Source organism: Pseudophryne corroboree, chromosome 6, assembly GCF_028390025.1.
Source record: "Pseudophryne corroboree isolate aPseCor3 chromosome 6, aPseCor3.hap2, whole genome shotgun sequence".
NCBI classification, from domain to species: Eukaryota; Metazoa; Chordata; class Amphibia; order Anura; family Myobatrachidae; genus Pseudophryne; species Pseudophryne corroboree.
Window position 1 is genome coordinate 74,797,566 of NC_086449.1, and position 26,305 is coordinate 74,823,870.

Consider the following 26,305-nt stretch of genomic DNA (forward strand, 5'->3'; position numbering starts at 1 on the left):
GGAGTTGCCCTCGGCAACCAATGTGTTTCCAGCTATCATTTATCAATAACATTTGATAAAATGACACGTACAATATGATTGGTCGCTATAAGTTTCTTCTCCACCTGTCCTGGTGAGATATTATGAGTCAGAGATTGCATTATTGCCTCTTTACTGAGCTATATTTCATTGTCCTGAAATTCCTTACACCTGTGTGAGACCTACTGATTTTCGCACTCAATGGGTTAATTATTATCAATTGTGTAACAACGAGATTTCACTTTTTTTTTTCTTACTTCCTCATTGGAATGTTGTAGTCACTCCCAGCCTGTAGGTGGCACTGTCTGCCATTGTGTTGCATTCATTCATTCACGATATCTAATATAAGACTTGATGCAATATAAAAATACTGTGTCTTGTAACATTTTAACTGGATTACCATGGCACACATAAACACCACCTGGAACCTCTTTGTTGCAGGAAGCATTTCTCTGACCAGGTGGATGCAGACTCCAGCCCGCCGCTAGCTGCAAGGCGCCGTTTCTCTGCGCTGGTGGATACCGCTCGTTTTGTTGCCCCACTAGAAGGTGAATTGGAAGGCAGGGTGAGAAGCAGCAGTGGGTCCCATTACGGCCAAAGCAAAATCCCCTTGGGGGAGCTAGAACCAGGTGAGTGATGATGTCATGAGTCTGTGGGGTAACCGGGTGGCTTCATCACCTTGTGGAAGACATGTGACCCCTTGGGCCAAGCAGCCAGATCACTCACAGCACCCACTGGGGCCCGATAGTACAGGAAGAGAATGATCAAACACACACAAAGGCTTCTAGAGATTATCTGTGATCATCTCAAGACTATAGGCCCAAATCAGACCTGATCGCTGCTGTGCGTTTGTGGAACTACTGCGCATGCGTGTGCACCGCAATGCGCAGGCGCGTCACCAAACTGCAACAGGATGGTGCGAAAATTTTGATCGCACGGGCTTTCACAAGGTGATTGACAGGAAGCGGACGTTTTGGGTGGTGACTGCCCGTTTTCTGGGAGTGTCTGGAAAAACACAGTCGTTCCCGAGTGTTTTCAGGGCAGGTGTGTGACGTCAGACCAGAGCAGCCTGTTTGTATCGCACTGGAGGAGTAAGTATTGAGCTACGCACAGACCGCTCAGACTGGGAAAAACATTTGATGGTGAGTGTGATGCAGCTGTCCACTGACTGTGGTGAATTTTGGCACAGCGTACACATGCAATCGTACACTTGCACGGGGCAAATTTTCACTCCCCCTGGGCGGCGACTATCTGATCGCAGAACAGTGTAATTTGCAGCACAGCGGTCTGTCGGGCCCTACAGTATATACCATCATGCTGCAAAAAGGATATCCTGGAGCTAGAAAAGGTTCAGAGGAGGGCGACCAAACTAATTAAGGGCAAGGAGACGATGGATACAAGGAAAGGCTTGAAAGACTAGGCATGTTTACATTGGAAAAGCGGAGACTAAGAGGGGATATGATCAACATCTACAAATATATAAGGGGACAATACAACGAGCTTGCGCGGGACCTGTTTTTGGTTAGATCAACACAGAGGACTCGTGGACACTCGCTCAGGTTAGAGGAAAGGAGATTCCGCACAATACGGCGTAAAGGCTTTTTCACGGTAAGGACAATACGTGTTTGGAATTCCCTGCCTGAGGGAGTTGTAATGGCGGAATCTGTCAACACCTTTAAGAATGGGTTAGATAAATTCCTAATGGATAAGGATATCCAGGGGTATGGTGCATAGTCATGCATTATAGTTACTATAAATAGGGATAAAATGCAACGGCTGACAGCAGCATCAGTCAGAAATTTTAGTCAAATCATCATGCATAGGAGACCACAAATAGGTTGAACTCGATGGACAATTGTCTTTTTTCAACCTCAGATACTATGTTACTATGTTACTATGTTACTATGCATAATGATCCCAATTATTAAATTATTATTGATGATGGGACAATTTCAGGCCGCAAATGGTATGATATCAGGATAATTGCCACATGTTGGCTGCAAGAACACACTGTAGACCTGATTCTGAGTCACATGCTATGCCGAGGTTCTAGGATTCGAGCGATCCTTTGCAAGTTTCAATGCAAGTGTGACCGATGGTGGCGTCTAAAGATGCATAAAGTGGTATTTCAGTATCTAAAGACGCTCATATATGACGTTCTTTCACAGTCCGACGCACGGATGTACCACAGGGGAAGGACTGATACTAGCATCAGCATAAAGTCACAGTTGATCTACGGCAGAAGGCGCTAAAGCAGCATGTATGGCCCCAATAAAAAAAATAAAGTTTACAGATATTAATAAATAAGGTTTATAGAAGATAAACCTTATTTATTAATATCTGTAAACTTTATTTATTAACATGTGGTGACCCATAGCCACTAGATCACTCTTTATCTGTCTTTCTCCTCCAGTGGAGAAGTCTTCAGAGTCTCAGCTGCCGCAGGACACAGACTCCGCCCCCCGCGCCACCAATGACCTTGTGTTGCGCAGAGCACGTCACCAGCACCTCTCTGGAGACAGCGACCGGCGGAGGACCGGAGGAAAGGTCATCAAGTCAGCCTCCACCACTGCGCTCTCTGTCATGATTCCTACAGGTGACACTTGTTGCAGCCTCATTACCTAAACTTCTGGTCACATGGTACAGTGCTTGTATCAGCGCCAGCGAAACTCTCTCATCTGCAGATCACACGCATGATGCGGCCTGGCTGTTGAGCTCTATTGGAGCGATACATATAGAATTCTCTGAACACTCAGCCAGTAGAGGTTTCCATACACTCTGAAATATGCAGGAGGTCCTTTTAGAAATAAAGATACCTGTATATGGGACCCACAAATGTACATATCCAAATGAACATCTGATCGTATCATTCTGATGTTGGCCAGACCCGAACTGCGCATACGGAAAAGCTGGCATGCGTATGGTTTTCCCGGACGTACTGTCTGCTACATTGAAGCTTCGTATTAGTGGGTGGTTATAATAATCTTCCTGTGTTGTGTTAGTAGCATCTACTGTTATAGCGTTACTGTTGGAAATAGCTATTAAAGCGTTTATGCAAGTGTAGAATGAGGTGACTAAATTTAGGAGCCAGCAGGTTCTATAGAGGGGCCAGGGAACATGTATGTCCGCTACCGTCAATAAAAATGGATCCCAAGGTTATACGCTAGTAATAATTCTGTAGGCCCTTTGGTTCCATGTTGTCTATCTCTGTGTTTATTACTGTTGTATCTTCCCTCTCTCCCTCCAGTTGAACAGCACAGTAGCTCACCTCTGGTCAGTCCAATGTCTCCTCGCTCTCTCTCTTCCAACCCCTCCTCCCGCGACTCTTCGCCCAGCCGCGATTACACCCCGGCAGTCAGCAGCCTCCGCTCCCCCATCTCCATCCAACGATCAGGGAAGAAGTATGGGTTCACCTTGAGAGCCATTCGGGTGTACATGGGGGAGAGTGATGTCTACAGCGTGCAGCACATTGTTTGGGTAAGTCAGTCAATGTGAGAGGCGGCAGCCTGTGGGAGGGATTGTTACCCGCGCAGCGCATGCGTCCAGAATCAGACTGGCTCCCGTGGGTACAGGGGATATTCCTGGTGGGCCCCACTGCCTGAGGGCCCACCCCTTCTTCTAATACAAGGTGCCAGATTGCTATACATTGTTACTGTAGCAGAGGGGCGATTACCTGGTAGAGCAGGAACATGAATAAACATGGGTTCTTGGTTTGTTTCTATGGAAACTGCACCAAGATTCCTCCATCCTACCAATCAGCAAATGGATTAACAGATCTAATGTTTTCTTGTGTTAAATAACATCTAAAATATAGTATATCAACAACTAAGAATGTAGTTGTAAGAAACATAAAAAAGTAACCAACACTTACGTCATCCCAGTGGTAGTCATAATACAGGTTGAGTATCCCATATCCAAATATTCTGAAATACGGAATATTCTGAAATACGGACTTTTTCGAGTGAGACTGAAATAATAAAACCTTTGTTTTCTGATGGCTCAATGTACACAAACTGTTCAATACACAAAGTTATAAAAAATATTGTATTAAATGACCTTCAGGCTGTGTGTATAAGGTGTATATGAAACACAAATGTATTCTGTGCTTAGACTTAGGTCCCATCGCCATGATATCTCATTATGTTATGCAATTATTCCAAAATACGGAAAAATCCGATATCCAAAATACTTCTGGTCCCACGCATTTTGGATAAGGGATACTCAACCTGTAAGATAATTGGACCTTTTTATTTACAATGGCGTGTGTTTTGGCCTATACTAGATCTAGCGCAGTTCTCATTGAGTTTTAAACACTGTCTGATGGGTATGATCATCTTCTATCATATATAGGGGCAGATATACAGTGGGGCGAAAAAGTATTTGGATAGCCACCGATTGTGCAAGTTGACCCACTTAAAAAGATGAGAGAGGTCTGTAATTTCCATCATAGGTACAATTCAACTGTGAGAGACCGAATCTGAACCCCCCCCCCCAGGAAAACACATTGTATGATTTTTAAACACTATAAAAAACACTAACTGTGTCTGGCGCTAATCATTAAATATATATATATATATATGTATATACACGTATAGGTATACGTATGACACCACACATACACCCAACTCGCATATACATACAACCAACTTCAATATAAATATTGATTTATACTCCTTAATGAGAACCCATATGTTATAAAAATCACATAAAGCAGCGAAGGTAAATTGGCTTGTGGATATAGCCAAAAAATTCCACCTGATGCAAACCAGATGAAAAACTGCAAAAAGAAAAATTGTATCCGCTCGCGCTAATGAAATCAAATTTAGGCAACAGGACATGAATGTACTCAATACATTAGTTACTTTATGATATTTTTAATATCTATAAAATCAATCATGTGAATAACATAAAAAAATTGATATGCGCATATAAAATCCCCACTAATATAAAAATAAAATTAAAAATAAGCATAAGAGGTGGATCATATATCTATATTTCTATAATTGACTACAGTGGACTAATCTGATAATTTGTAGAAATATTAATGTCCTTATTTTATTCCTAAATAGGACAGTCTCATAAGGTATGCTATATGTTGTCCCCTGTATTGGATATCATACAATAAAGCATGGATGGAGTTTTTTTTACCAATGTAGGGAATTATCCGTGTGTTCTCAGTAGGGTAAGTTCTCACTGAGGGAGAATTGTCCTTCAAGTCCACTGTGGTCAACTATAGAAATATAGATATATGATCCACCTCTTATGCTTATTTTAATTTTAATTTAATTTTAATTTTTATATTATTGGGGATTTTATATGCGCATATCAATTTTTTTATGTTATTCAAATGATTGATTTTATAGATATTAAAAATATCATAAAGTAACTAATGCATTGAGTACATTCATGTCCTGTTGCCTCAATTTGATTTAATTAGCGCGAGGGTATACAACAATGATTTTTAAACAATTTACTTGTATATTCTTGTGGAAAATAAATATTTGGACACCTACCAAGCAGCTAGATTTCTGGCTCTCACAGACCTGTTACTTCTTCTTTAAGAAGCTCTTCTATCCTCCACTCGTTACCTGTATTAATTAGAGATGTGCACCGGAAATTTTTCGGGTTTTGGTTTTGGATTCGGTTCTGCGGCCGTGTTTTGGATTCGGACGCGTTTTGCCAAAACCTCCCTGAAATTTTTTTGTCGGATTTGGGTGTGTTTTGGATTCGGGTGGTTTTTTACAAAAAACCCTCAAAAACAGCTTAAATCATAGAATTTGGGGGTCATTTTGATCCCATAGTATTATTAACCTCAATAACCATAATTTACACTCATTTTCATTCTATTCTGAACACCTCACACCTCACAATATTATTTTTAGTCCTAAAATTTGCACCGAGGTCGCTGGATGGCTAAGCTAAGCGACACAAGTGGCCGACACAAACACCTGGCCCATCTAGGAGTGGCACTGCAGTGTCAGGCAGGATGGCACTTCAAAAAAATAGTCCCCAAACAGCACATGATGCAAAGAAAAAAAGAGACGCACCAAGGTCGCTGTGTGACTAAGCTAAGCGACACAAGTTGCCGACACAAACACCTGGCCCATCTAGGAGTGGCACTGCAGTGTCAGACAGGATGGCACTTCAAAAAAATAGTCCCCAAACAGCACATGATGCAAAGAAAAAAAGAGACGCACCAAGGTCGCTGTGTGACTAAGCTAAGCGACACAAGTGGCCGACACAAACACCTGGCCCATCTAGGAGTGGCACTGCAGTGTCAGACAGGATGGCACTTCAAAAAAATTGTCCCCAAACAGCACATGATGCAAAGAAAAAAAGAGGCGCACCAAGGTCGCTGTTTGACTAAGCTAAGCGACACAAGTCGCCGACACAAACACCTGGCCCATCTAGGAGTGGCACTGCAGTGTCAGACAGGATGGTACTTCAAAAAAATAGTCCCCAAACAGCACATGATGCAAAGAAAAAAAGAGGCGCACCAAGGTCGCTGTGTGACTAAGCTAAGCGACACAAGTGGCCGACACAAACACCTGGCCCATCTAGGAGTGGCATTGCAGTGTCAGACAGGATGGCACTTCAAAAAAATAGTCCCCAAACAGCACATGATGCAAAGAAAAAAAGAGACGCACCAAGGTCGCTGTGTGACTAATGCTAGCCATACATCAGACCAACTTCAGACCAACTTTCCTCCAACTCTCCAAACCTCCAACCATCCAACTTTTCTGTCCAACTAAAACAGTGCTCCACACATCTAACCAACTTTTCATCAGACCAGCAGACCAGCCAACTTCTCTCCAACTTATGATGTCACAGAAGTAGGCGGACAGTGCCTGTCTACTTCTGCATGTTTACCTGACGTAGAGGATGAAGGGGAGAGTCATTGAGTGACAGGGAGAGGGTAACAGGAGAAAGGGTAATTGGGAGATAGTGACGCAGAGGAAAGGTAGAGGGTGAGGCACTGGGTGACAGGGAGGGAGTGGGAGACGGATAGGCAGAGGATGACAATGTGAGTCAGTGGGTGATAGTGAGAGGCAGCAGGTGATGCTAGGGAATGGGTGACTGTGACACAGGGAATAGAGGGTGAGGCATCGGGTAACTGGGACAGATAGTGGGAGACGGAGAGGCAGAGGATGATGGAAATAGGCAGGGGTGACGGTGAGATAGTGGGTGACTGGGTAGCAGCATATGACAGCTGTGGCAGTTTGAGAACGGGGGCGATCAGTGTAGTAGCAATCTCCCAGCATCCACCGACCTCCGCAGCCCTGCACACAGCAGTGTGCTGGGCTGGGGAAACAAGTTGCTGTGCTGCCACTGAGAGGCAAGGGGGAAGGGAGGGTAATTAGTACCCACTTCTACACCTTCTGTTAGTGCCCCTGCTCCCTTTCTGCCCGATTGCTCTGTGCCTTCCTCTCTCCGTCCTTTGTGCCTCCTCTCGGCTTCCTACATCTCCTGACCAGGTGACACTGCTGCCTACACCCCCAGCCCACCTCTACGCAGGTGACACAGCTGGTTATCTCAAAATCGGTCTGCAGGATCCCACCCCCGTGACCTTGTCGCCAATGTCCTTCTTTTGGGATCACTCATGTCTCCGCTGGCTGCGTCACCACTGGCAGCAGCAACTCCCAGAGCACCGGAGCCCTGACTGACCTGCGGCTGTGTATGGAGAGGGCCAAGTCAGCAGCAGCCAGGCGACGTCGGGAAGGGGGTGTGGGGGGTCTATCAGCGGGAGGAGTTGCGGACCCCGACATAACTTACTTAAAACTGTGCTGATTCAGAGGTCATGGCTTCCTGCAGAGCCCCGCCGGGTTCTCGTACCCGCTAGCTACTGCCGAAATGCACCTCTGACAGGGGCCATATGTATATGAAAAAAATCTGGATTGACAGGTGGCCCCAAATGTTCATCTGCCAGAAATGCTTTGCTTCAGCTGGTCCCTGTCGGTGGGCCGCCTGGGAGCCGCCGGGCCCTAGGTATCCGCTTTGGATGCTTAGTGGTAAATCTGCCACTGCCGATTACTCCAGCAGACCTGTAAGGTGGCACGCATCATGCCCCTATTCTCCCACTGGGGTATGGCCACGCTAGGGAGCGCTACATGAAGGGGCAGATGCTAGCTCGCCAGGGAGTCACAGTGCGCCCTGACTGCGCTTGGGGTTCGGTGCAGGGAGTGTGTGTACTCACTCAGGCTGGCTCCCGTCTCCGCTGCCCATGGCACCCGGGGGGGGGGGAGTAACCACAGGAGGGGTGAGGGGGTCCGCAATCGTAGGTGGGGTGCCGCGATTGCGGAGTTGCAGTGATCTCCGGTGGGGTGCCACTGCAGGGGGTCCCAGTGTGACAGGGGCAGCTCAGCAGCAGTGATGAACTGCCGCAGCTGCCCATGAACCTCCTCCCAGCTCCCGCTTCCCTGCCGCCGCTGACGAGTCCTGGTGTCCCAGGGGCAGCAGTTAAGGGGGGGGGGGGGGGCGGGCGGGCGTGCCGCGTGAACGCTGTTGCATTGCATCTTCGGGAGGGGGTGCCGGGTGTTCGGGGGTGGATGGAGTGCGGGCGGGGGACCGATCCTCTCCTCCCTCTCAGACCTGTAATGCTGCTGGTGTCCCAGTGTCACAGCGCTGGTTCTCCTCCTGACGCCGCTGACGAAATGACAAGGGCAGCCTGGCAACAGTAGTGGACTGCTGCAGCTGCCCCTGAACCTCATTCCGGCTCCTGCACCACAATGCCGCCGCTGCCGAGGATCCTAGGCTGACAGTCAGCACAGCCGGCAGTGATGGGTAACAAGGAGGCGGACACTGCTGGCCAGTGTCCACCTACTTATCGTTCAGTTGGGGGAAAAGTTTCCCCTACACCTGAACGATTAGTTGGGAAAATCAAACAGGTTTGATTTTCCCAACTAGTTGGACAGACCGTTTCTGGCCGTTTTTTAGCGTGTGGGAGCAAACGGCTGATAATCGTTTGCTCCCACACACTGCCAGATTATCTTTCCAACCAGCCAACTAGTTGGCTGGTTGGAGAGAAATCGTTCTGATGTATGGCCAGCATTAGCTAAGCGACACAAGTGGTCGACACAAACACCTGGCCCATCTAGGAGTGGCACTGCAGTGTCAGACAGGATGGCAGATTTAAAAAATAGTCCCCAAACAGCACATGATGCAAAGAAAAAAAAAAGGTGCAATGAGGTAGCTGTGTGACTAAGCTAAGCGACCCAAGTGGCCGACACAAACACCTGGCCCATCTAGGAGTGGCACTGCAGTTTTCTAGCGAGAGGATGAGTGCTTCCATCCTCATGTGAATCTGAACCACTAGCCATGAACATAGGCCAAGGCCTCAGCCGTTCCTTGCCACTCCGTGTCGTAAATGGCATATTGGCAAGTTTACGCTTCTCATCAGACGCTTTTAATTTTGATTTTTGGGTCATTTAACTGAACTTTTGTTTTTTGGATTTTACATGCTCTCTACTATGACATTGGGCATCGGCCTTGGCAGACGACGTTGATGGCATTTCATCGTCTCGGCCATGACTAGTGGCAGCAGCTTCAGCACGAGGTGGAAGTGGATCTTGATCTTTCCCTATATTAACCTCCACATTTTTGTTCTCCATTTTTTAATGTGTGGAATTATATGCCAGTATCAATAGCAATGGCCTACTACTATATATACTGTGCACAACTGAAATGCACCACAGGTATGGATGGATAGTATACTTGACGACACAGAGGTAGGTAGAGCAGTGGCCTTCCGTACCGTACTGCTATATATACTGGTGGTCACTGTCAGCAAACTGCAAAACTAAAATTCACCACAGGTATAGAATCTAGATGGATAGTATACTTGATGACACAGAGGTAGGTAGAGCAGTGGCCTTCCGTACCGTACTGCTATATATACTGGTGGTCACTGTCAGCAAACTGCAAAACTAAAATGCACCACAGGTATAGAATCTAGATGGATAGTATACTTGACGACACAGAGGTAGGTAGAGCAGTGGCCTTCCGTACCGTACTGCTATATACTGGTGGTCACTGTCAGCAAACTGCAAAACTAAAATGCACCACAGGTATAGAATCTAGATGGATAGTATACTTGACGACACAGAGGTAGGTAGAGCAGTGGCCTTCCGTACCGTACTGCTATATATACTGGTGGTCACTGTCAGCAAAACTCTGCACTGTACTCCTCCTATATAATACTGCTGGTCCCCAGTCCCCACAATAAAGCAGTGTGAGCACAGATATATGCAGCACACTGAGCACAGATATGGAGCGTTTTTCAGGCAGACAACGTATAATACTGGTGGTCACTGGTCAGCAAAACTCTGCACTGTACTCCTCCTATATAATACTGCTGGTCCCCAGTCCCCACAATAAAGCAGTGTGAGCACAGATATATGCAGCAAACTGAGCACAGATATGGAGCGTTTTTCAGGCAGACAACGTATAATACTGGTGGTCACTGGTCAGCAAAACTCTGCACTGTACTCCTCCTATATAATACTGCTGGTCCCCAGTCCCCACAATAAAGCAGTGTGAGCACAGATATATGCAGCACACTGAGCACAGATATGGAGCGTTTTTCAGGCAGAGAACGGATCAAACTGGTGGTCACTGATCAGCAAAACTCTGCACTGTACTCCTCCTATATAATACAGCTGCTCCCCAGTCCCCACAATTAAGCAATAAGCACAAATATTTGCAGCAACATTAATAAACGGAGAGGACGCCAGCCACGTCCTCTCCCTAACATTTCCAATGCACGAGTGAAAATGGCGGCGACGCGCGGCTCCTTATATAGAATCCGAATCTCGCAAGAATCCGACAGCGGGATGATGACGTTCGGGCGTGCTCGGGTTAACCGAGAAATACGGGAGAATCCGAGTATGCCTCGCACCCGTGTAAAATGGGTGAAGTTCGGGGGGGGTTCGGTTTCCAAGGAACCGAACCCGCTCATCACTAGTATTAATGGCACCTGTTTGAACTGGTTATCTGTATAAAAGACATCTGTCCACACCCTCAAACAGTCAGACTGCTACCTCTCCACCATGGCCAAGACCAGAGAGCTGTCTAAGGACACCAGGGACAAAATTGTAGAGCTGCACAAGGCTGGGATGAGCTACTCGACAATAGGTAAGCAGCTTGGTGAGAAGAGATCAACTGTTGGCGCAATTATTAAAAAATGGAAGAAATACAAGATCACTGACAATCTCCCTCGACCTGGGGCTCCATGCAAGATCTCACCTTGTGGGGTATCAATGATCTTGAGAACGGTGAGGAATCAGCCCAGAACTACACGGGGGGACCTGGTCAATGACCTCAAGAGAGCTGGGGCCACAGTCACAAAGGTTACCATTAGTAACACACTACGTTGTCATGGATTGAAATCCTGCAGCGCCTGAAAGGTCCCCCAGCTTAAGCCAGCACATGTCCATGCCCGTCTAAAGTTTGCCAGTGACCATCTGGATGATCCAGAGGAGGATTGGGAGAATGTAATGTGGTCAGATGAGAGCAAAATCTAACTTTTTGATATAAACTCCACTCGCCGTGTTTGGGAGAAGAATGATGAATGGCATCCCAAGAACACCATACCCACTGTGAAGCAAGGGGGTGGAAACATCATGCTTTGGGGCTGCTTTTCTGCGAAGGGGACAGGACGACTGATCCATATTAAGGAGAGGATGAATGTGGCCATGTATCATGAGATTTTGGGCAAAAACCTCCTTCCCTCAGTAAGAACATTGAAGATGGAACGTGGCTGTGTCTTCCAGCATGACAATAACCCCAAACACACCGCCCGGGCAACTAAGGAGTGGCTCCGTAAGAAGCATTTCAAGGTCCTGGAGTGGCCTAGCCAGTCTTCAGACCTCAACCCAATAGAAAATCTGTGGAGGGAGTTGAAAGTCCGTGTTGCCCGGCGACAGCCCCAAAACATGACAGATCTAGAGAAAATCTGCATGGAAGAGTGGGCCAAAATACCTGCTACAGTGTGTGCAAACCTGGTCAAGAACTACAGGAAACGTTTGACCTCTGTAATTGCCAACCGAGGTTATATTAAGTATTGAGTTAAACTTTTTGATTGTCCAAATATTTATTTTCCGCAAGAATATACAAATAAATTGTTTAAAAATCATACAATGTGATTTCCTAGTTTTTTTTTTTCGGATTCTGTCTGTCACAGTTGAAGTGTACCTATGATGGAAATTACAGACCTCTCTCATCTTTTTAAGTGGGTCAACTTGCACAATCGGAGGCTGTACAAATACTTTTTTGCCCCACTGTATATGGTCATCCTCTATCACAGGGCTGGCCAAACCGGTCCTTCGAGATCTACCAACAGTTCATGTTTTCCAGACCTCCTGGAGATCTGTAGAATTGTCAGTTAGGAATGAATGCAGCACATCTTAATTAGTAATGACTACACCTGTGCACTAGCTAGGTGGTCTAGAAAATGTGAACTGTTGGTAGATCTTGAGGACTGGTTTGGCCAGTTCTGCTCTATCATATATAGGGGCAGATATATATGATCATCCTCTATCATATATAGGGGCTGATATACAGTATATGGTCATCCTCTATCATATATAGGGTCAGATATATATGATCATCCTCTTTCATATATAGGGTATGATATATATGGTCATCCTCTATCATATATAGGGGCAGATATATATGATCATCCTCTTTCATATATAGGGTATGATATATATGGTCATCCTCTATCATATGTAGGGGCAGTTTTGGAGAGTGATAACATTAAGAGCAGTGGCGTGCGGTGAGGTCAGTGGCTGGTGAGGCACTGCAGCCATAATGTCCGCCAAGACCTGCCGATGCCCGCAACTGCCCACAAGCCAATGCTCACTACCGCCACCACTAATGGCCGCTTCCCCCGCCAATGGCATTCAAAATCACCGCCATAAGCTCCCTGGCCCCCCCGACGCTAATTCGCATCTCAAGGTGACAGTAAGAATGGTGACACTAGGCAGAGGGTGACAGGAAGAGGTAGACAAGATGAGGGTGGCCGCAATGGGTGAGTGAAAGCAGTAGGTGACAGGGTGAGGGTGATACCAGAGAGAGGGTAACAGCAGTGGATGACAGGGAGAGGGTGACAGCAGTGACAGGGAGAGGATGACGCCAGGGAGAGGGTGATAGCAGCGGGTGACAGGGTGAGATTGCTAGCAGCAGGTGACAGGGAGGGGTGCCAGCAGTGGGTGACAGGGAGAGGGTGACTTAGAGGGTGACAGCAGTAGGTGACAGGCAGAGGGTGATGCCAGGAAGAGGGTGACACTAGGGAGAGGGTGCTAGCAGTGGGTGACAGGGAGAGGGTGACAGCAGTGGGTGACAGGGAGAGGGTGACAGCAGTAGGTGACAGGGAGAGGGTGATGCCAGGGAAAGGATGACACTAGGGAGAGGGTGCCAGCAGTGGGTGCCAGCAGTGGGTGACAGGGAGAGGGTGATGCCAGGAAGAGAGTGACACTAGGGAGAGGGTGACAGCAGTGGGTGCCAGTAGAGGGTGACAGGGAGAGGGTGATACTAGGGAGAGCACATTACTGTTTCACTACGTCAGAAGTATAGCATTCGGTCCCCGAAACAGCACGGTGAGCTTAGCACAGATCAAACTGAAGTATCCACTACTCTCCCCCGCCAATCCCCACCAGTCCCCGCCTCCTGCCGAAGTCAGTAACAGAGGGAGGAAACAACTAACCGGCTCCCTGTGATGTAGCTGCTCGTCCTCCAGCGCTCCCTAGCTCCGCCGTTCTGCCTGTAGAGGGCCGCACTGGCTGGTGACTGAGTGCACAGCAGGCTGATGGGGTGCAGGCCACAGAGTTACTGCTCCTTTGCCTTGCGACATGGCTCCAGGTGTGGCTGGTCAGCCGCTGGGATCCAGTGACGGAAGCGGGACCAGAGCAATTGGGAGAGGAGAGGGAATAGCGGCCCCTCCTCCCTATGTGGTTGGACTGCACTCAGTTTGACATCAGCTGCTTCCTCACCCTGTCAGCTGTTCTGCATTACTGGGAGACAGGCTGGAGGACCGGCGTGTGATTGGCAGCATACAGTACAAGGTAAATACTAATACTGTATCCGTCGCTGCCACTGTCCAATCACATCTATCTCAGTGACGGGGCGTGCTTTCAAATGGGCTGAAAGCATGCCCCTGTCAAAGAGGCACTTCTGATATGTGCCGCTTATAGAGCTTTTTTTAATGGGCTTTTTTTGCCCTATGTTTGGCCCCGCCCCCCGATTCCGCCCCTTTCACATAGACAGCAGGAGGCACCAAGAGCAGTGTCTCCGAACACATTTAAAACCGTTTCTGCAAGGTAAAAATGATTAAAATAATACAAAGGCTGAAGCATATACTTATGACACAGAATCTGTGTTATAAGTATCTTCTTTGTATTATTTTATTAATTAATAAGAGGGGAGGCACTGCCTCCCCTAACTGTACTTCCCTGATGAAGAGAGCTAAAGTACCAACTAATCAGCTCCTAACTGCCACGTTACAGGATGTGTTTGAAAAATGACAGTTGGGAGCTGGCTGTAGTTTATACAGTTTATACACATATATAATGTAATAAATATATATAAAATGTCATAAAGAACATTGAAACTTGGGGAATAGGTCTTGTGTTGTTATCTGACTGAGTGCCGCCGTTTGTTCAACTATAATATCATTTATAAATGGGCCCAGACCATGCACTGTAGTATCCATGTTGTCAGATGCACAGATTTGCACCAGGGGAGGGGCTGATACAAGTATTAGCATAAAGTTGCAGGCACGACACAAGCGGTCGCAGCAGTGTGCAACTCTGAATCTGCCCCATAACCTTTATCTGGGGAAGCAATTAGACAATCACTTGTGGCATAATTTACAATGGGGGTAATTCCAAGTTGATCGCAGCAGGAATTCTGTTAGCAATTGGGCAAAACCATGTGCACTGCAGGGGAGGCAGATATAACATGTGTAGAGAGAGTTAGATTTGGGTGTGGTGTGTTCAATCTGCAATCTAATTTGCAGTGTAAAAATAAAGCAGCCAGTATTTACCCTGCACAGAAATAAAATAACCCACCCAAATCTAACTCTCTCTGCACATGTTATATCTGCCTCCCCTGCAGTGCACATGGTTTTGCCCAACTGCTAAAAAATTTCCTGCTGCGATCAACTTGGAATTACCCCCAATAACAATGTTTGTTAATAGTAATTATACAATAGTTACATGCTACATCCATTAAGATAATAACAATGTGCATTTCCATGTATCGGCCCAGAATAAGGTTTTTGGGTGCACTACATTACTTATTCCTTTGTAGATTTGCTGCAGAAAAACCTTGAAATAAGTGAATTAATTATCACACGCTCCCTTTTCTCGGCTGGGGCTGGCAGCTTAGATCATATCAGGAGTAAGGGGTCTATTTAGTAAGCCTTGGAGAGAGATAAAGTGCCAGCCAATCAGCTCTCAGCTGTCATTTTTTAAACACAGCCCCTAATATGGCAGTTAGGAGCTGATTGGTTGGTACTTTATCTCTGTCCACTTTATCTCTCTCCAAGGCTTATCAAATAGACCCCTTAGTATCCAAGTAGCATGCCAAGGTATGGCTCTTGGGGCGGGATTCTAATCTTGCAGCTCACCTCCCGCCCCCATCGCGCCCGCCAGCAGTAGTCACATGTTACTGCCGATGGGTGCGATATCAGCATTTCAGCTCACCACCCCCAAGGGTGGTGAGCTGATATGTGCAAAAAGTGACCCGTTTGAACGCCTAAATGGGACTTTTCACGATTGCGCCCATGTCTTTAGTCGGGTTTAGCTGCTTTACGCAGCTAAACCCGTCTCTTATGGGCGCAATCAGCGCAATAATGGGGGGCCATAGAATATCGCCCCGCGATCTCCCGTCACTTTAGACGGGAGATCGGGGCAATAAAAGATTTGAATCCTGCCCTTGGAATTGTAATAGCGGTCACTGTCTTCTCCTGAAACTCACGACGGATCATCACCAATCAAAGGAAGAGATGGGATGAAAGGGCCAATAAACAAAAACTGTGACTTATTTACAAAGGCTGAAAGCAAAGGTCCCACATTGTGGCATTTTAGAGCAAATTAGGTCAAAATGTTAGTGTCGCCCCTCCCCCCCTACCCCCCCACCCCCCCAAAAAAAACAAAAAAACCTCACCCCAAAACAATGTTTGTTCCATCCAAGGTGATGATCTCTACTCTTTGTCAGTGGAGGAACCATGCGAACGTGACTTTCCGCTGTTGGTTACGAGTGTTTAGAGCTTACTGTACAAGGCCATGCCAATCTGTTTTCCGGACTGCAATGAGCAGAACCGAGAATCTTTCTCATCTGTTTCCTTTTTTTTTTGTAGCACTTTGCAAAGTTTGCAGCAAATAATGCATTTCCTCTCTTTTCTCCGCAGCATGTGGAGGACGGGGGTCCCGCACATGAGGCAGGGCTGTGTGCCGGAGACCTCATTACTCATGTAAATGGGGAACCTGTGCATGGCCTGGTACACACCGAGGTGGTTGAGCTGATTCTGAAGGTGAGACTTCCTGCAGCCTATTGGAGAAGCCAGATGCATTGGTCCATATTATTATTATTATTATTATTATTATTATTATTATTATTATCCTTTATATTGCACTTCCACGCAAGGCAGTGTACAATCAATGTTCCCTATCTCTCCACAGAGTGGCAACAAGGTTCTAGTGACCACAACACCTTTTGAGAACACATCAATCAGAACCGGACCTGCCAGGAGAAGCAGCTACAGGTCTAGGATGGCCAGAAGAAGCAAGAGGAGCATGGGAAGAGAAGGGCAGGAGAGGTAAGGGAGGATTGGGTGGGGGGTGATAGAGATGATGCAGAGTTTAAGAATAGGTACTTTCTAATTAAACAGAGTAAAACGGAGGGGGGGGGGGGGCAGGAAAAGCAAGTGGGCAGATTATGGGCAGTTGTGGAAGGGTTCGTTGGCACGTTGTTCCATAGGAGGACATGTGAGGGAGGAAAGAGTAAGTGAGAAGGTAGGAGAGATGGAATGGCAGGTGAATTCAGAGGCATATGGGTCAGATGGGTCAGGAAGCTGTGTTAGAGTAAAATGGGAATATTGCGTCTTGTGAGTAAAACAAGCAGTAGCAGTGTGAGAGGTACAGGAGATACACTAAGGTGATGGGCCATCCACTATTTCTTCTCTGTTTCCATCTTCTCTCTGTCTTTTCTGTCTCTGTCTTCCCCTAACAGTAAGAAGCGCAATTCTCTCTTCCGTAAGATCACCAAGCAGTCCAATCTCCTGCACACCAGCCGGTCGCTCTCCTCTCTCAGCCGCTCTCTCTCCTCTAGCGACAGTCTGCCTGGATCGCCCACTCACAGCCTCTCTGCCCGCTCTCCAACCCACAGCTATCGCTCCATGGATTCTGCCTATCTAGGTAGGGAAAACTCTCTGCATACCTGCAGGGGGCATAAGCGAGCGCTGTTCCCTCTAAGGGTGTGAGCTACTGTCCAGAGAAGATACTAAGGGAGGAAAGCTTTGCGTCACTTACAGGGGGCAATTTAGAGGATGCTCTGTAACTCATTGGGGGCAATAAGAGCATGACATTCGTCATAATAATATTCTACTTCTCTGTCTTTTTCTCCTCTTCAGGTGCCTCTTCACAAGGCAGTTCCCCCTCCTCCAGCACTCCTAATTCCCCTGCCCCCCCTCCTCCATCTTCCTCCACATCTTGTGCTTCCACATCTTCCTCCTCTTCCTCTCAAGCACCACCCTCCCCCCACATTCGTCCCAGCACACTTCATGGCCTATCCCCCAAACTGCACCGCCAGTACCGCTCTGCTCGTTGTAAGTCTGCGGGTAACATGCCACTCTCTCCCCTAGCTCACACTCCATCCCCCACTGCAGCCGCCTCTCCTCCTCTGATTCCTGGCCATAGCGTAGGGAGCAGCCTGACCACACAGAGCTTCCCTCCTAAGCTTCATCCTTCCCCTCCTGTTTCCCGTCCTCGTCCGAAGAGCGCAGAACCTCCACGCTCCCCTCTACTGAAGAGGGTACAGTCCGCAGAAAAGTTGGGTGGAGGTGGAAGTGGGGGAGCACCCAGAAAACAGGAGCCAGGAGGTGGCGGTGGAGCTCTAGATGGAGAGGTGGGAGACACGCTGGGAAGTAGAACCCAAGCAGTCAGGAGAGTTGGTAGACAGGAATCCCCTCGGAGTTTGTGTGGAGGAGATCTTCTAGCGGATAGTTTAGAGAGACTGGAGAGTGACATGGCAGCGGGCGTATCACAGCAGTCAGAGCTACACAAAAGTGCCGAGGGAAAAGTCCAAGTGGTAGTCAAAATAGGTACAGTAGTGCGAAGTCCTGCCACATTTACATCCCAGGATCCTCCATCTACTTCAACCACTGCTCTCCCAACACAAGTGGAACCTTCCCATGCTATGGTGGGTAGGTGCCAGGTGAAGACGCTCAGTCCTGTACAGGAACACGAAGGAAGAAGAGGCGAAGGGGAAGAAGGTGTGGGCGAGGGTGAAGGCAAAAAAGAAGGAAAGGGAGAGGAGGACGAAGAAGAGAATGGGACCATGAGAGAGCGCTGGTATTTAGAAGTAGTCGAAGAGTTGACTACAGTGGGTAAAAGCTCACCCCATGGGACTATTAAAAGTGCCCCTTCTCACCTCACAGACTCCCACCACTCTCAAGTATGTTCACAGTCTATTAGGCATCGGGGTGTAGAGGCTGACCACATGAAGGGTACAGCCACTGGCCTCCAACATCTACAGTCAGAGGCTGCTTCTATGAGGACAACCGCCTCTAAAACTCCCAAGAGTTCTTATCAGCAAGCTGATGTGAAGCAAACACACGCCGACACTACAAAATGTGACCCGTCCTACAGTATTAAGGATGAAAAGGCCATCACTGATATCCAGAAATGTCCTTCTCTTTCCCGACCCAACGCCAAGCACCCCGAGACCTTCCAATCTGCTTCTTCTCATCCGATTAGATTAAGTGATGATATGAAGGATTCTACCTCTAGCTCAAATGGTGTAAAGCCAGAACAGGCACAGGCCACTAATTTACCTCTCAGTAGGAGCAGTGACATGAAAGCTGAGCCCACAAAGTCCTCTGTTTCCTCCGTCCTCACCGCAGAAAATGTGAAAGGAAATGTTGTTCCCGCTGACAATTCTCAAGTACTGCTACCTGGTCTACCGGCGGTTCCTCCGATCAATACACATGTAAAGAAAGCTGAAAGTGAACCAATAAAAGTGACTACCCCTGTGGCAAATTTGATCACAATTTCTGGGGCAGAAATGGATAAGACTAAGGCCACCAATAATAATAAAGTGAGTAAAGCAGAAGGAGACAAAGTGATGGTGACTCAGGCCACCAAACCTAGCGTAACTGGAGCTGAAAGAAGCCACACAGCTATAAGTAATACCACAACAGTCATAGGCAAGCAAAACGGCCCCGAGAGTGACAAGACAAAGGTGTTGACCCCCACACCCGTGACCAATAGTAGAGTAGTTTGCACAGATGCTGGACAGGCAAAGGCCCCCAGTACCTTCCCCATTATCGATAGGCTTTTTGGAACAGAAAATGAGAAGCAGAGGTTGACCACCGGTGCACCAAATGCCCACAGAGCCAGTGAAGAAATACGTAATGAGGTAAAGGTGACCACCGGTCCGCCAGACAGTATCAGAAGAGTACAGGGCGATCGGTCTACAATAAGCACCATCTCTCCAAGTTGTGATAAAGAACATACGGTTAACGGAAACCAGGTAAAAGTCCCTTTTTTTCCATCATTTAATAAACCCATAACTGGGGCAGATGGCGACCGGACAAGTTTGGGCAAAACTGTTCCTAGAAGCGATGACGTTGACAGCAATAAAGTGTTCGCAATTCCCCCGACCGCCGCTAAGGTCACAGACACAGAAAAGCCTAAGGAGTCGCCTGTGTCTGTTAGGGTCAGCGGGATCCAGAGTGACGCCCAGGGCTGTGCGCCTGTGAAATCGCCTAGTCCTCAGACAGTCACCGCAGTCGCCCCTAGGCACCCCTCCTAAGGAAAGAGACTTCTTGTCTACGTCAGGACGAGCGAGAGAATTACAATGTTGATGATGTTATGGTTTTAACCCTCTAAAGTCAGATGGGGCAAAAAAATAGGGGCTAGTTGTAGTAGTTGCCCCCACCCCCCACCCCCACAATGGATTCTCGAAATGAGCCTTATTGCCCCCTGCAGTCTCTTAAAAGAAGTAGGGCTGCGCAGGCGAGTGTATGTATGTATGTGTGTGTCTGTGTGTGTGTGTGTCTGTGTACCTGTGTGTTTGTGCTGTGCCTTATTTGTTAATTAGTTGGGAAAAGTTACCGCACACACACACATTTAGCGCTAGAAACTAAAGAGATAATGGAGTGACATTCAGCGGGTCTGACCAAGGAGGTTGAGCTAGGGAGCGACACTTTAAAAAGGGCCCCGTCAGCTGCACATAGTGGGCTGCACAAATGATAAACTTACAAGGAGTCGGTGACACCACCGAGGCATGAGGCACAAAGCGGCTCGTGCCTCACAGGTGCCACATGAGTTCATCATGAACTGAATATTGCTCTGAAAATGTCTGTCCCCGCTGTGTGTAGGTGACGGGTCCACAATTACTGAAGGAAGGGGAGGGGGTACAAACACAGTCATGATCTGCAGGTTGCTAACACCCACCCCCTGCATGACATCACTGCCATCACCATTACCCTTTCCTGAGACCTCATCCTGTGCTCCAGAACCTCCCAACCTCTGACATCCTTGCCCAGCCTATGATGTCATAAGCCTGTGCCACGTCTGGTGATGTCCTGCCAATGCCTTGTCTTACCTACATATAGAAACATACATCTATACATATGGAATATATTTATCTGGACGCACTATATATATATATAGATCTATATAAATATATAAATATATTGTCTCTGGGGCTCCACTATTTCTATGCAAGAAGATTTATGGTAAATGTAACCCTGCCAGTTGCCAGCTGGCCGCTCTGGTTCCCTGCCGGTACTGCAGAGGTTAACTTGTGAACTATTGTAATTTTTTTTCCTTCATTTGTTTACTTTTGTGTATTTTTTTAATCAATAAAGCTGTGCCCCTCTACCCTTCACAGTCCCCCAAGGCTATCCTCTCCCCATCTTCCTTTATTCATCTTCCAATTCAATTTGGGGTTGATAATGCACATGAAAAAAATATATAAACAATAAGCGTGAAAAAATATATACACAATATGAAAAAATATATACACAATAGATATGAAAAAAATGTGTATAAAATAAACGTAAAAAAATATACACAATACGTATGAAAAAATATATACACAGGGGGGGTCATTCCGAGTTGTTCGCTCGTTGACGATTTTCGCTATGCTGCGATTTGTTGCTAACTGAGCATGCGCATGGTACGCAGAGCGCATGCGCTAAGTTATTTTACACAAAACTTAGTAGATTTGCCGGTGTTCGTGCGGCGCTTTTCAGTCGCACTGCTGATCGGTGAGTAATTGACAGGAAAGGGGCATTTCTGGGTGGTAACTCAGTGTTTTCCGGGAGTGTGCTAAAAAATGCAGGCATGTCAGGGAAAAACGCAGGAGTGGCTGGAGAAACGGGGGAGTGGCTGGCCAAACGCAGGGGGTGTTTGTGACGTCAAACCAGGACCTAAACGGACTGAGCTGATCGCAATCTGTGAGTAGGTCCGGAGCTACTCAGAAACTGCAGGGAATTATTTAGTAGCAGTTCTGCTAATCTTTCTTTCACAATTCTGCTAAACTAAGATACACTCCCAGAGGGCGGCGGCCTAGCGTGTGCAATGCTGCTAAAAGCAGCTAGCGAGCGAACAACTTGGAATGACCACCAATACACGTAAAAACAATATACACAATAGATGTAAAAAAATATGTACACAATAGATGTAAAAACATATATACACCATAGACTTGTAAACATATATAAGTAATACATGTGAAAAAATTTGATTACTTTTTCGAACCCTCCTGCCAGCAGCTATCCTACTCAAAACATGTATATGAATTGCGTTCATTACACAGGTCGGCAAAGATCGCTTCCTGTAGAGGAACATGGTTGTTTAAAATTGCTGCACTCTTGAGTTGCGGAGCGCACACCTCCTTTATGCAACTGGGGGGTCCATGTATCAATGATCTTATTTGCATTGCGATCTGGGCGCGATATTAGCGCCCAGGATCTCTTTGCACAATGCAATCATATTGGGTGAATGCGTCACGTGGCTCAGGCAGGGACAGGGGCTCCGATGTGCTGCAGTACGGTGCCGGGGCTTCTGCGCATGCGTGATCAGCCTGACCTCCATGCACAGCAGCCATTTCTGGCGGAGGGTTCCCAGGGAACCCTGTCTGAACTATATTCCCAATCCCCACCCCATAGGGTGTTTTCAGGGATATAGCCACAAATATGGGCCCTCATTCCGAGTTGTTCGCTCGGTAAAAATCTTCGCATCGCAGCGATTTTCCGCTTAATGCGCATGCGCAATGTCCGCACTGCGACTGCGCCAAGTAAATTTGCTATGCAGTTAGGATTTTTACTCACGGCTTTTTCATCGTTCTGGCGATCGTAATGTGATTGACAGGAAATGGGTGTTACTGGGCGGAAACAGGCCGTTTTATGGGCGTGTGGGAAAAAACGCTACCGTTTCCGGAAAAAACGCAGGAGTGGCCGGAGAAACGGGGGAGTGTCTGGGCGAACGCTGGGTGTGTTTGTGACGTCAAACCAGGAACGACAAGCACTGAACTGATCGCAGATGCCGAGTAAGTCTGAAGCTACTCAGAAACTGCTACGAGGTGTGTAATCGCAGTATTGCGAATACATCGTTCGCAATTTTAAGATGCTAAGATTCACTCCCAGTAGGCGGCGGCTTAGCATGAGCAAATCTGCTAAAATTCACTTGCGAGCGAACAACTCGGAATGAGGGCCATTGTTTGATAAATGGGCCCGTTGGCGTTTCTATAATGGGTGCAATGTGTGTGATGCACACAGGCCCCTGGGTCCTGTGGGGGGCCCACACCGCACACAAGGCACCCATTTTAATACTTACCATTCCGGAGTCCAGCGCCGGGCGCTGCGGCGGAAATCGCAGCCAAAATGGCCGCCAAGCATGCGCAGTAGCCTCTTTCAGAGCACAAGTTACCTGCACACAGGAAGCAGACATATTCTGCGTGATGAGATGGCAATGATTAGTTCACATTACAGCATGCAGGCTGGATAGTAGTGCGAGGTGACATTGTCTGGTTATCAGACATTGCAGTTATAAGATTTGTTATCCAGAAGCCCATTTCCCAGAAAGATAGAAAGTAAGCAAAATTGCTTCTGCTGGTAGTGTTATATACGCAGACAATGATCACTGACCGCCTCTTCCCGTAGTCACTGTGAGGAGCTCCGCTACACAAGCTAATGTCATACACACAGGCATGATCATTTTGTACCTGATCCCTGAATCACTATGAGGAGCACTGCTACACCAGGTAAAGAAGAGAGTGCCACCATGCACACAGACGTAATCACTAGTGCCTTCTTTCTGAATCACTATGAGGAGCACTGCTACACCAGGTAAAGAAGAGAGTGCCACCATGCACACAGACGTAATCACTAGTGCCTTCTTTCTGAATCACTATGAGGAGCACTGCTACACCAGGTAAAGAAGAGAGTGCCACCATGCACACAGACGTAATCACTAGTGCCTTCTTTCTGAATCACTATGAGGAGCACTGCTACACCAGGTAAAGAAGAGAGTGCCACCATGCACACAGACGTAATCACTAGTGCCTTCTTTCTGAATCACTATGAGGAGCACTGCTACACCAGGTAAAGAAGAGAGTGCCACCATGCACACAGACGTAATCACTAGTGCCTTCTTTCTGCATCACTATGAGGAGCACTGCTACACCAGGTAAAGAAGAGAGTGCCACCATGCACACAGACGTAATCACTAGTGCCTTCTTTCTGAATCACTATGAGGAGCACTGCTACACCAGGTAAAGAAGAGAGTGCCACCATGCACACAGACGTAATCACTAGTGCCTTCTTTCTGAATCACTATGAGGAGCACTGCTACACCAGGTAAAGAAGAGAGTGCCACCATGCACACAGACGTAATCACTAGTGCCTTCTTTCTGCATCACTATGAGGAGCACTGCTACACCAGGTAAAGAAGAGAGTGCCACCATGCACACAGACGTAATCACTAGTGCCTTCTTTCTGAATCACTATGAGGAGCACTGCTACACCAGGTAAAGAAGAGAGTGCCACCATGCACACAGACGTAATCACTAGTGCCTTCTTTCTGAATCACTATGAGGAGCACTGCTACACCAGGTAAAGAAGAGAGTGCCACCATGCACACAGACGTAATCACTAGTGCCTTCTTTCTGAATCACTATGAGGAGCACTGCTACACCAGGTAAAGAAGAGAGTGCCACCATGCACACAGACGTAATCACTAGTGCCTTCTTTCTGAATCACTATGAGGAGCACTGCTACACCAGGTAAAGAAGAGAGTGCCACCATGCACACAGACGTAATCACTAGTGCCTTCTTTCTGAATCACTATGAGGAGCACTGCTACACCAGGTAAAGAAGAGAGTGCCACCATGCACACAGACGTAATCACTAGTGCCTTCTTTCTGAATCACTATGAGGAGCATTGCTACATGAGGAAACATAGGGGGTTATTCCGAGTTGATCGCTCGCTAGCAGTTTTTAGTAGCCATGCAAATGCATTGTCGCAGCCCACCGGGGAGTGTATTTTCGCTTTGCAGAAGTGCGAATGCCTGTGCAAAAACATTTTGTGCAGAACAAGATCAGCCCTGGACTTATTCTTCGTGTGCATTGATTCTAACGTTGGTGGGATGGCTTTTGACGTCACACACCCGCCCAGCGTTCGCCCAGCCACACCTGCGTTTTCCCTGGCACACCTGCGTTTTCCCAAACACTCCCAGAAAACGGTCAGTTGACACCCAGAAACGCCCCCTTCCTGTCACTCTTCTTGCGTTGTGCCGTGCGACTGAAAGCTTTGTTAGAATCTGTGCAAAACCACAAAGGACTTTGTACCCGTACGTTGCGCGTGCGCATTGCGGTGCATACGCATGTGCAGAAATGCCAATTTTTAGCCTGATCGCTGCGCTGCGAACAACGGCAGCTAGCAAACAACTCAGAATGACCCCCAAAGAGAATGTCATACACACCAACATGATCACAAGTGCCTCCTTCCTGAATCACTATGAGGAGCACTGCTACATGAGGTAACAAAGAGAATGTCATACACACCAACATGATCACAAGTACCTCCTTCCTGTATCACTATGAGGAGCACTGCTACATGAGGTAACAAAGAGAATGTCATACACATCGACATAATCACAAGTGCCTCCTTCCTGTATCACTATGAGGAGCACTGCTACATGAGGTAACAAAGAGAATGTCATACACATCGACATAATCACAAGTGCCTCCTTCCTGTATCACTATGAGGAGCACTGCTACATGAGGTAACAAAGAGAATGTCATACACATCGACATAATCACAAGTGCCTCCTTCCTGTATCACTATGAGGAGCACTGCTACATGAGGTAACAGAGAATGTCATACACATCGACATAATCACAAGTGCCTCCTTCCTGTATCACTATGAGGAGCACTGCTACATGAGGTAACAGAGAATGTCATACACATCGACATAATCACAAGTGCCTCCTTCCTGTATCACTATGAGGAGCACTGCTACATGAGGTAACAGAGAATGTCATACACATCGACATAATCACAAGTGCCTCCTTCCTGTATCACTATGAGGAGCACTGCTACATGAGGTAACAGAGAATGTCATACACATCGACATAATCACAAGTGCCTCCTTCCTGTATCACTATGAGGAGCACTGCTACATGAGGTAACAAAGAGAATGTCATACACATCGACATAATCACAAGTGCCTCCTTCCTGTATCACTATGAGGAGCACTGCTACATGAGGTAACAAAGAGAATGTCATACACACCAACATGATCACAAGTGCCTCCTTCCTGTATCACTATGAGGAGCACTGCTACATGAGGTAACAAAGAGAATGTCATACACATCGACATAATCACAAGTGCCTCCTTCCTGTATCACTATGAGGCGCACTGCTACATGAGGTAACAAAGAGAATGTCATACACACCAACATAATCACAAGTGCCTCCTTCCTGAATCACTGTGAGGAGCACTGCTACATGAGGTAACAAAGAGAATGTCATACACATCGACATAATCACAAGTGCCT

General features: G+C 47.1%; 1 protein-coding gene across 1 annotated transcript in view; it reads left to right on the forward strand.

Annotated features, from left to right (window-relative positions):
- The window catches only part of MAST1 (microtubule associated serine/threonine kinase 1), a 104,761-nt gene extending 83,634 nt beyond the window's left edge, over positions 1–21,127 (forward strand). The window contains exons 23-29 of the mRNA XM_063929762.1: positions 460–647; positions 2,432–2,614; positions 3,266–3,495; positions 16,427–16,549; positions 16,698–16,834; positions 17,248–17,432; positions 17,648–21,127. Of these exons, the coding sequence (XP_063785832.1) occupies positions 460–647; positions 2,432–2,614; positions 3,266–3,495; positions 16,427–16,549; positions 16,698–16,834; positions 17,248–17,432; positions 17,648–20,049 (3,448 nt within the window). The 3' untranslated portion in view covers positions 20,050–21,127. The remainder of the gene's footprint in view (positions 1–459; positions 648–2,431; positions 2,615–3,265; positions 3,496–16,426; positions 16,550–16,697; positions 16,835–17,247; positions 17,433–17,647) is intronic.
- The last annotated feature ends 5,178 nt before the right edge of the window (positions 21,128–26,305 follow it).